The sequence below is a fragment of the Sycon ciliatum genome, chromosome 13 (assembly GCF_964019385.1).
Source record: "Sycon ciliatum chromosome 13, ocSycCili1.1, whole genome shotgun sequence".
NCBI classification, from domain to species: Eukaryota; Metazoa; Porifera; class Calcarea; order Leucosolenida; family Sycettidae; genus Sycon; species Sycon ciliatum.
This window is the reverse complement of record NC_088655.1, coordinates 3,666,934-3,677,990: the sequence shown is the minus strand read 5'-3', so window position 1 is coordinate 3,677,990 and position 11,057 is coordinate 3,666,934. Positions and strand designations below refer to the sequence as shown.

At 49.3% G+C, this 11,057-nt stretch overlaps 1 protein-coding gene across 1 annotated transcript in view; it reads left to right on the top strand.

Moving 5' to 3' along the window:
- The first annotated feature begins 283 nt into the window (after positions 1 to 283).
- The window catches only part of LOC135829448 (uncharacterized), a 17,554-nt gene continuing 6,780 nt past the window's right edge, over positions 284 to 11,057 (top strand). The window contains exons 1-4 of the mRNA XM_065341852.1: positions 284 to 874; positions 7,920 to 8,034; positions 9,996 to 10,134; positions 10,935 to 11,057. The exon at positions 10,935 to 11,057 is cut by the window's right edge and continues 121 nt beyond it. Of these exons, the coding sequence (XP_065197924.1) occupies positions 643 to 874; positions 7,920 to 8,034; positions 9,996 to 10,134; positions 10,935 to 11,057 (609 nt within the window). The 5' untranslated portion in view covers positions 284 to 642. The remainder of the gene's footprint in view (positions 875 to 7,919; positions 8,035 to 9,995; positions 10,135 to 10,934) is intronic.

Sequence of the window (11,057 nt, the reverse complement as noted above, 5' to 3'; positions counted from 1 at the left end):
TGACTCTGGATCGAACATTATCAAACAACAGCCCGGCCCGGACATGCACGTGACTGCGCGGCGAGCCAAAGCCGCAAAGCCAAAGCTAAAACCAAAGGCAAAGGCAAAGCCAAGGCAAAGAAGGTGCATGCAGCCCATAACTGCATGAGCTCATTATCATGAGCATGATGACTCATTGATGAGCGAACAATCATTTCAGATTCGCACAAAAATGTTTCTAAAAATACAAAGGATCGGTAAAGGTCGTTTGAATGAGCTTGCGGCCTTGGTTAGTACTGTAGTTAGTTTGTTGTAGCGGGTAACGTTTCAGTCAATGCGCGCTGGAAGATGAACATGTTGAAGTAAGTTACTTTGCCCAATTCCCTGGCGACATGCGCTCGGAGACCCTCCCAGTGAGTGGAGATGTGGTGCGTGATACGGTACCACGACTGTATCATCTCAGAGCTGAAAGGAGCGAGGTTTTCTGGACATTCGATGGTCCTGGCTTCCATACAGCACATCAGCCATGGAAAGTCACGGTCAGAACGATCGACAGTACCATAAAAATAGTACGATCTTTCTCCTCCAGTCTGTCCACGGCGCTTTCTTAGTGTTCGTGCAAGTAGAGGAACGTTTGCAGAGTGTTGCAGAGCAGCCAAGCTCATGCTCAGTCAGCTGGATACCAAGTGGCTCTTCAAAACCGGCAGAGGAATGTCTTGGCCAACTGGTCTTCGGCAGCGCGCGGACTGCACGGTCATCGGCAACGCCAGCCCATTCCTAGGATGCCGTGCATGGTCAGCACTTGGACGAGTACCACGCACTTGCACGACGACGCTCCTGCTGCTCCTGCTGCTGCTATTGATTCTGCTGGTCATACCCTGCGAGGCTGGAGCAGGTGAGTCCAGCGCACAGTGCTAGTACAGTGCCACTTCTAAGTCAATAAGTGATTTTCTGACTATGCTAGGAAACACCATGAAATCACGTAGTGTGGCCCTAATCAGTGAAAAGGGTCGCAAGAATAAAACAAATATCCCGATCAATTTTTCGTTCTCCCTATCCTGTCTTTTCCATCTCCCCATCCGGTTGTCTCCTTGTGAGAACGTACGGTTTATTTCCTTGAATTTTGAATGACGATTGTGAGGCTTGGATATGACCACACAAAGTCAGGCAAGAAAAAAGCCCCAATTTCCACTACAAGAACATGTACGAAATTGTGGTTGCGACTTCGGCGATGTTTCGTAAGAAAGGGTTTGCTCCCCACACTGGAGGTCGCGCTATTCCGCCGACTTTACTTGACACTTGACTGACTCACGGTGTTTCGGGGAATTCACCCCTCATCAGTTGAGCTTGAGTAGGCTATTGATCTTGAGTAGGCTGAGGAAGATTGCGCAATCTTCCTCAGCCCACTCAAGATCAACTGATGAGGGGTGAATTCCCCGAAACACTGTGTATTGAGCAGGGAGTGGTGCTTTCTTGCAGGTTTGGCGAGTCGAAGGTTCGATGGACTTCTCGTGTGCTCTGGATGGCAGTCGTGAGTCAGTCAAGTGTCAAGTAAAGTCGGCGGAATAGCGCGAGCTCCAGTGTGAAGAACATGTACATGGCTGTATGTCATGAAAGCCACTCCTGGCATATTACTGGTGACACTGGGTACTGATCAACATTTTCTGGCAATGGCGGCTTTAGATCTAACCTTAACTGTATTAAAAAAAAGAAGGTAAAATTTAGTCCATGGACCATAAGAGTGTACTGAAAAGCTGGAAAATCGATATTAGTCCGGCATTTAATTTAGTCTAAAAGCTCCTTGGACGAAAAAGACTAAATGAAATTCCAGACGAATACTTCTGCTTATAAAGTATGCCGTGATGTATGTACACATTCTACAGTCAACTTCGCTCAAAACGACACTCGGCGGGGCATCAGAAAAGTGTCCTTATACCCGAAGTCTCATTATAATTATGTATTACAGCTGGATGGGGCTTTGCTCTGGGCATGGAAATTCTGTCATTATTCGCGTATTGTACATGTATAAGTACAAATTTTCATTCACGAAACCCTTCGTTATTTCACTCCACCACCAGGCTTGTTTATTTATTTACCACGGCATCTCATAGCACAGTGAGAACACCGGCCAATACAAAGAGAGAGGGTGTTAGCCAACCACGGCAAGGAAGGGAGAAGGGGAGGAGAAGAAAAAGGAACCGGCATGGATAAGCAGTGATTGCAACAAAATGAGAAACACAAAATCAAAGTCAAGGCGCGACAAGGCTCTTAAAAGGGCGGAGGGAAGAAAGGTCCTTAGCTTCTTGGGGAAGTGCCAGCCACGCAGAGTACGCAGTGAAAAAGGGAGAGTGAAGTAGAAAGGAGGACTAAGGTTTCGGAAGGGAAAGGGAGTTTCTCGTGCTACGGGAAGAGAACCGGTTGAAACAGTGGAGGTGAGGTTGACACAGATTGAGTTTGAGAGAATGGATAAGGGTGACAAGATGTGAATTACGTCTCTTAGACAAAGGGGTAGTGTCAGCAAGGGCATAAAGGGTGGAAGATGGGAGCATGCGGGGTTTTCGGAGGAGGATTTTGAGAACTTTTTGTGGTGAATTTCGAGCTTGGCAGCACGGGTTGTGGAAATTCCAGCCCAAGCAGTATCTGCATAATCAAAAAATGGGGCGTAGGTAAGCTTTGTAAGAGAGGAGTTTACAAGACATTGGGCGATGGTAACAGTGAGAAGAGAGGATTCTTAAAGATGAACTTGATCGTTTACATATGTAATCGATGTGGGGTTCCCATGAAAGATTAGAGTCAATGAAAATGCCAAGATGCTTATGGCTGGAGACTATGTCTATAGGCTGGGGGAAAGTGGGATGGAGGAGGGGCGGAATATCGGGCTGAGAAGGAAAGAGCATGATTTTAGTTTTAGACAGATTGGGCAATAACCGCCAAGACGACATCCAAGAAATTACTCTTTGAATCCCGTTAGCTAGGTTACTCATCAGGCCAGTGATGTTAGAAGATGCCCGTAGGAGCGTTGTGTCGTCTGCGAACAGTGATGTGCCCGGGGCAGCTGCGGGCAGATCATTGACGTATAAGATAAAAAGAAGGGGGCCGAGGATGGAACCCGGGGGAACTCCTGATAGTACTGTTGTGTCGGCTGAGGACGTCCCATGTACCGTGACGTACTGCGTTCGCCCAGTTAGGTAAGATGTCAGCCATAGCAGGGGATTGCCGTCTACAGTAAATGATCCACGAAGCTTGGCCCAAAGCCCCCGGTGCCAGACGGTGTCGAAGGCCTTGGCAAGATCGAAAAAACAGATCCCGACTAGATCTCCAGCATCCCGATGCCGACACACTAATTGCACCAGGCGCGTCAGCTGGAGGGTGGTAGAATCGCCTCTGCGAAATCCGGACTGAGCTGAACTCAAACGTGACGAGACATGACAGTACAATTGGTCGTAGAAAACGCGCTCACAGAGTTTGGAAACACAGGACAGTAGAGATATCGGACGGTAGTTTGATGCTTCGTGGCGGGACCCTTTCTTGTAGATCGGTATGACATTAGCTGTTTTCCATGCAGAGGGAAAACGACCAGTGAGGGACTGTAATACCAGATTAGTGATGCCGTCTGGGCCTGGCGCCTTGTCAGACGGGAGCTTTCGAATGTAACGTCGGATGGCAACAGTCGTAGTAAAGACAGATGTGAGGCGGTCAACCTCACCCGACTCCTCAGCAATGGGGGGAATGGGTAGAGAAGGGTCATCAGGCACGGCCACTGAGGCGAACTGAGAGTTCAATGCAGTGGCTTTAGCTGAAGAGGTAGTAGCCTGCTGCGTAGAACTAATGGTGAGTGTCGGGATGTCACGAGATACTTTATGATTTTTTAATTTGTTCACGAACTGAAACAGTGATGGGCGGTTTTTGTCCTGCAGCGTAGCTTGTACGGACCGAATGTATCCCGGTATTTCGATCGAGTCAGACTCTTCACCAAGTTCCGTTGAGATCGATATACATGCATGTTAAGCTGGGTTGGGTATTTCTTACACACACTGTAGAAATCGTGCTTTGCCTTAATGGCGGCACGGAGGGGGGCATCAACCCAAGGTGGCTGACCTAAACGTCGGCATGAGGGGGAGAGTGGACGCCAGGAGAAGTACCCGAGGTGCTTCTCCATGGCCCTGCTAAGAATAGAGTGGAAAGACGAAAGAGCGTCATCCACGTGCGAGCTGCGGAGGTGACATTTCCAGTGGACATCAGCAAGTTCAGCATTCAGGTCATCCCATACGCAACGTGGCACCAACTTGAAATTGTAACCTGGGGGTGTAGGGGTAGATGTTGGGAAGAAGTGATGTTGTAGGGTTGGATTTTTGGACGCGACAGGGAGACGAACTCGACAGATGAGCTGCACGTGGTCAGAGCTACCCAGTGGAGCGGCTGAATCAACGGAGAGGAACTGCTTGGGTGAATTTGTGACGATGAGGTCCAAGCAAGATGACCGGCCACTTGGGCTCCAGTGCGTAGGGAAGTTGACCAGTTGCTCTAATCCGAAGCACCTGAAGGTAGTGACTTTACTCCCTCGCACCCAGACGCTGATTTTTTGGAAACAAGTTTCTATACTTCCGATGGGAGAATCCGACATGGCAGTGCATTTCGGCGTGGCCAGGTCAAATTGTAGAATATCGCATCGAGTGAATTGCTTTATCTGAGAGAGGAGATGTTCGTGCCCTTGAGACCCGAAGTCCCGTTTCCATACGACAAAATTTAGGAGCCGCTGCGCTCAGCGCTTTTTCAGGGTATGAATTTCGGGTTGTTCTGGTCGGGTCGCAGCGTCGCGGACTATTCCATCGTCTTCAGCGTCGAAAAATTACTGGCCATGTGAAATTACAAGGTGGTGAGACGCTTTCGTCTTCCTATACGAGCGAATCTGTTCTGCGCCAGCATACCGAAGTATGCAATTTCGTACGCGCAGTTCGAGTGACGAGGCGTGTGCACTGTACACTGTACTGCATGCACTGACTGTGCGGTCGTTCTCGATTCTCCCATCACTCCCATTCATTTCTGTTTCCAGCAAACGTCCAACTTGGCGCACTTCAAATGACTATAACTCAAGAATGGCTGGGCCGATTTGAATAATACTTGCAGATTTCCTATGTACTACGCCTGGGAGAATCGAATGATACCAAAATCGAAGCGATCGGAGCAAGTTTTGGAAATTGGTTGTAGTCACTACTGAAGGCGATTTCAAGGCACTGACCCACCGGGGTTGTCCGATCACCAGCCAACCAGCTCGAGTTATGGGCATTGAAGTCACCGGTGAGGAGTAGTGTGGATACATATAGATTAAGTGACAGAAGGCAGTCTTCCAGACCATCAGAATAGGCCTGGATATCCTCCAGGGTACCACCAGGAGGTCGGTAGGTGGCGCAGACTATGAGTGGACGTTGGGGTGAGTTGGCTGTGCGAAGCTCTAGCCAGATGGCCTCCAAGCCTGGTTGCTGAAGATTCACCAGAGGCTTCACCGATGTAAAGGAGCCATCTTTCACCAGTATGGCTACCCCACCATAACCTCTGGTAGGATTGGCCGATCGAATATTAGAGGTGGGGCGATCCCGTCGATGAACTGTGTAGCCTGCCAATGAGAAGAGGTTGGCAGGGGACAACCATGTTTCACTCAAACATATAACCTCCAGAGAGTAGATGTTGCACATAACAGTGAGTTCCGCTACTTTGTTGACCACTGAGCGGCAGTTCAGGGAAAGGATGGTAAGGGCAGTATGGATGGGAGGATAAAAGGGACGGGCCAGTGGATTCAGTGTTCCAGTAGTGTTGGGGAAGACAAGGTTACTATTCATTGTGAGAGATATTGTCCGGTGGGCTGGTCAGAATAGAAACGCCATTCTCTCACGGTATGACCCATTGTGTTTGGCCTGAAGGTGTGCCAGCATACAGTATCGGCATCCTTACCCTCGACAGTCACTCTGGCGGAGGCAGTTCAAAAATATTCGGAGGAGTATATGATGCACTGCACTATTTCAACACCGCGTTCCCTGTACCAGTCTGCTATACTCGCTGCCTCACAACCAAACGGAATATCTCCCAAGTAGAAGACCTTTCGCAGACTGCGGGGTGCAGCATCCAGAGACGGAACTGAACCAGGGACATTCTGGTTCGGTTTGGCGTAACATGATGATACCTGGCGACGGATGGGATTTCTTTGTGGTGCTTCTTCCTTTGCCTGTTTGTTTGCAGGGAGTCCAACCTCTTCTATTTCAGTAGGGTGAGGTTGGGTCCGTGTCATCCTCTTGGCTTGACGGCGCTGATTCCTTGACATGACAGGCTGAAAGGATACGTCGTCCTCATCGGCAGTACTGGCACTACTAGAAGTTTCGGCCATGAGCCCATTTGCTAGAACTTGGGCATATGGTCTAGGAACGTCTGGTGTGTTGGCTTGCTGTCCATTCTCTTTTACTGTTGATGCTTTGTCGCTTTGGAGGGATGACGTATGTGAGCATTGAGCTGCTCCAGCCAGAAGCATGGTCTTCTGAGTTCTGCAAGGCAGGACTAACACACCGCAGCAAACAACGCTCTCCAACTGGTTCACCTTTTCCCGTGTGGATATTAAATCATTTCGCAAGCTCGTTAGCTCTGCATCTCTGGTTGCTGAAACTGCAGCAAGTTCACGTGTTAGACTGGCGATGCTGCAATCCTGAAGTTTCTCAAGGCAAGGTACCATTGATGGCAGGCACTTCTCACCACAGGCAGGGAATTGGCTGGGCGCTGAACCTGGGGGATAAGTGCCAATACCATTTTCGCGTAGAGTAGCAACCAAGTCTGAGCGTGCTAGGTCACACGAATTAGGTATGTCCTTCTGCTCAGCTAGTTTCTGAAGCTGCGAAAACTCCAGGATCGCCAGGTCAATATTAAGATCTAGCGCCATCACGTGACTGCCTCTGAACACCACTCCAGCAGGAAGTGTTCGGACGCTGGCTAGTGCCAGCAACGCCTTCACGCCTGGGACCGACCTCGGTAGCGCAGGAGGAAGAAGACACAGCAAGACGCAGCAAACAATGGCCGCCGAAAAGCCAAACCAGCCTCTTTCACGCTGCAATATCGAGGGAAGGAAATACTCCACAGCAATGGCGTGTCCACAAGTGGCCGGGTAGTGGTCCACGACGCCAACATCCAAAACTTCAAATCAAAATCGGCTCTCAATCTGCAGAGAGACACCTCCAATCCAGAGCGATAAAATCTCTAACCGGTCACTGTCAGTACACTTTGCCAAAAAAAAGTTACGTTATGTTACGTATTAAATTTCGTTTTGGTCGAGGTCAGTCACCCGAACGTTCAGAAAAAAACTTTAGTTTCGTACAAACTTTAGTTATTTCGTGCCCCTAAGGAATATAGCGAAAGTTAATTCCGAACAAAAAATTGTACTGATGCAGTATTGTCGTTATATCCGCAGTCGTTATTAGCAAAGTTGACTGTGCTTGCAGTGCCAGCCAGCTCTTCAAGCTCTGCTGGTTGGCGTTCCCATTTGTGTTGGCACGTCTGGCTGCTGTGGCCCTAGATGTGTGGTTCACACCTTGCTTGGCGCGTAGTGGTAGCGCCACCAGTGCTAGGTGTAAAACTGCGCCTCACTGTCCACACTCAGTAGCCCTGTATAAATCCTGGGCTCTGTAGCCAGTGTAACCCATTCAACTTCCCAGCTTAATCAGATGCTCTCTACAAGCTTCAAGGTATTCCCTGCTACCTTGTGGCAAGTAGTTTCCTTGTCAACTGCATCATTGGTCTTTCTTCTGTTCCAGCAGTGCAGGACGTTGAGCTACCTTCACTAGTTGTCAGATTAGACTGGTTGTCTTGTGTTGTGTATTGTGTGTGTGTGTGTGTGTGTGTGTGTGTGTGTGTGTGTGTGTGTGTGTGTGTGTGTGCGTGTGTGCGTGTGTGCGTGTGTACAGTACCAACTCAAGTCAATGTCACTGTTCCCTGTACACTGCACGTGCAATGCCCTCGTGCGGGAGATCCGGCATGCGCCACGTCATGCTGCGGAGAATATGGCTGCTGCACAACTGGGTGAGTTGCCAGCTCTGTGTGTGTGTGGGGGGGGGGGGCAGGGGCTGTGTGTCTGTGTCTGTGTCTGTGTCTGTGTGTGTGTGTGTGTGTGTGTGTGTGTGTGTGTGTGTGTGTGTGTGTGTGTGTGTGTGTGTGTGTGTGTGTGTGTGTGTGTGTGTGTGTGTGTGATGGTTTCGGAGTGCGGGTGGCATTGCAGTCCATCGCTGTGTCCAGTCCAATTCTGCCCCGAATGTTGCCAATGCCACAAGCTCTTCACCTGTACGCCTATGTATTCGGAAACCGTGCTGTACCGCTCACTGTCCCATTTGTGAACGTTGCTGCAAGTCGATCCGGGGCTTTGCTATCCACAACTGCAACCGATCCACCAGGCGCCCAACTGCTGATGAAAGGGACAAGTTCCAATTGCAATGTCAGAATTGCCAGAGGCGTTTCAAAAGGCGAAACGACTTATCCCGTCACCAACGCTCATGTCTCCTCTCGTCTCCGTCTCGCTCAACGAGAAACACGTGACCTACATGGCAGTGTATACCAGGACCAGGTGTGTGTGTGTGTGTGTTCTGCAAACCTCTTTGTGCCTTGATTTACTCTTAAGTCGTCGTCATGGTTTCTCTATCCTTGGGTCGTGTCCTTCTTAGATCACCCAGTACATTGCAGGTTTGAATACTTTCCCTTTTCTTCTTCACCACCGATATTGTTGGTATGGATGTCTGTAGCATGCCTAGCATGACTATTCATGTATATCTGTTCCGCATATACATAGAGAGCAGCACAAGCAAGCACTTAGCTATGGCTCTGTGTTTCGTGCACTGACCTTGTTTTGCTGTCTCATGGATTCGTACGTGAGAACCGAATCTGGAATGAAATCGATAGGAGCGCTGGAGGCAATTCATTTTATGATTGGTCGCAGACAGGCATAGTGGGATGGTCTAAGACCATGATTGAGAAACAGAGGGGACCAGGTTCAAGTCCTGTTTGGAAGCGGAAGGTTGTTTTCCAGCCGTGCTTCGACCCAGAGTTAATTGGGACCTCGTGGCCTGGCACGAGCAAAACATGGATACAGTGAATGGGATTTTTGGTCTTTGACCACTTTGTGGTGAGTCTGATCTACACACCTCCCAACGCTTTAGGAGCTGCATCTGTGCCTTGACCCTTGAAGGGTGGTGGCGTTCCTACGCGAACCGTGAATTTTTTTGTTTTGGTTCAGTCATGCCATACTACAATCGACTCCACTTATAACGAACTCGCATATAGCGACTTTTGAGATATAGCGAACAGTACCTGTTGTCCAAGTCCCCGTTTGAACCCACAGTGTAGAGTTCATATCTGTTATAACTAGTGGTGTGCACGGGTAGTCGGGTACCCGTGCTACCCGTGAGGACCTCGGGTAGACGGGTACCGAATAGTACCCGAAAACCCGAAGTCGCAGATGACATAATGTACAGTGCACATGTACAAATAATTCACGCATGTCTACCCAGTGTGCAAGGGAAGGTGCCGGTGTGCATTGTGCCATTTGTGGTCTTTCCATGGAAACATTACCCGATCGGGTACCCGTACTACCCGTGGAAAACTACCCGGACCCGATACCCGACTCAGCCCTAGTTATAACGAACTGCAGCTATAAGGAACTGCATCTATAAGGAACTGATTGTCCTGCACAGTTGTGTTTGTGATATCAGGAGTCGACTGTCTTTCAATATTATTTTTGCATATGATAAGCCAGGCAAACATGACCTCCTCAGCTGTGTACACACGTGTTCGTGGTCACCTGACAAACCGGACCGGTTCCAGCGGGCTTGCGCGAGGGAGTTGTATCGAATCATTTGAGTCCCGCGCGGTGAAAATTTCAGACTAAACTACACTGTATCTGAAAATTCCGTTGTCAATTGGTATTTTCCTGTTCGCTACTGTAGTACTGAAGCTTTGTGTTTCTTGCCTATGTTTCCCTGTGTCACTGGCAGGGCGCAAAGCACATTGCTCTCAACACAGCATCGTCTCAGCGGCCAGTGTGCCAATGATACCGGATTGCAGTACAGCGAGTGCAGGCGTCTGATTGTGCAATGTGTGAACAGCGGTCTGCCGCTGGACAGCTGTGCAAAGGTATGCATTCCGCTCCTCTAGAGTAGTGAAGGGCTAGAGCATAGGTATGCATTCCGCTCCTCTAGAGTAGTGAAGGGCTAGAGCATGATTATACGTCATGTTCTGTCACCGGTGACATCACCTTCTTACATGACATGTGACCGTTGCCTAGGCTATGGCCAATAGGCGGTCTTCCCGCCGCGGTCATAATCAGGCCCCGCTTGACGTCATTTGGGGAATAATTCGAGCTTTAGACCTTCCTGCCTTTGACCTTTTTTAGTATGTTGTAAGAAATCAAATCAAGCGCACTCTATCCCGGAGCTGTGTACTTCTTAGATCACCCAGTGCATGGCATGCTTTGACACTTTTCCTTTTCGTCTTCCCTACCGATATTGTTGATATGAATGTCTGTATATGATATCTTGCCTACAGCCCTCGTGCCTACAGCCCTACTAATAGGCTGCAGGCACGGGCAAGATTCAGCCATCATGACGTCCTCAGTGTGCTTGATTACCTACGCTAAAACTGCTGCCTGATCAATTTCCATGTGTGTGTGTGTGTGTGCGTGTGCGTGAGTGTGTGCGTGTGTGTGTGTGTGCGTGTGCGTGAGTGTGTGCGTGTGTGTGTGTGTGTGCGTTCATGCGCGTGCGTGACGGATAAGCATACATGTGGTAACTTCAGGCATAGTTCATTCTCGTCACTTTGGGTCTCTCTCTCTCTCTGTTTCACACCCCCCCCCCCCCCTCACTCATACACACACACACACACACACACACACACACACACACTGTTTCTCTCTCTCACTCTCTCCTTTCCTACAGGATGCTTGTTTCCCAAAGGACAACGCTGAATGTTGCTACGTAGAGGATGTTGCAATGACAGACTGTTTTACCTTCTTCCTCGCACATCCGCCAGTGCATGTTGTGTGTGTTCCTCAGTCGTGC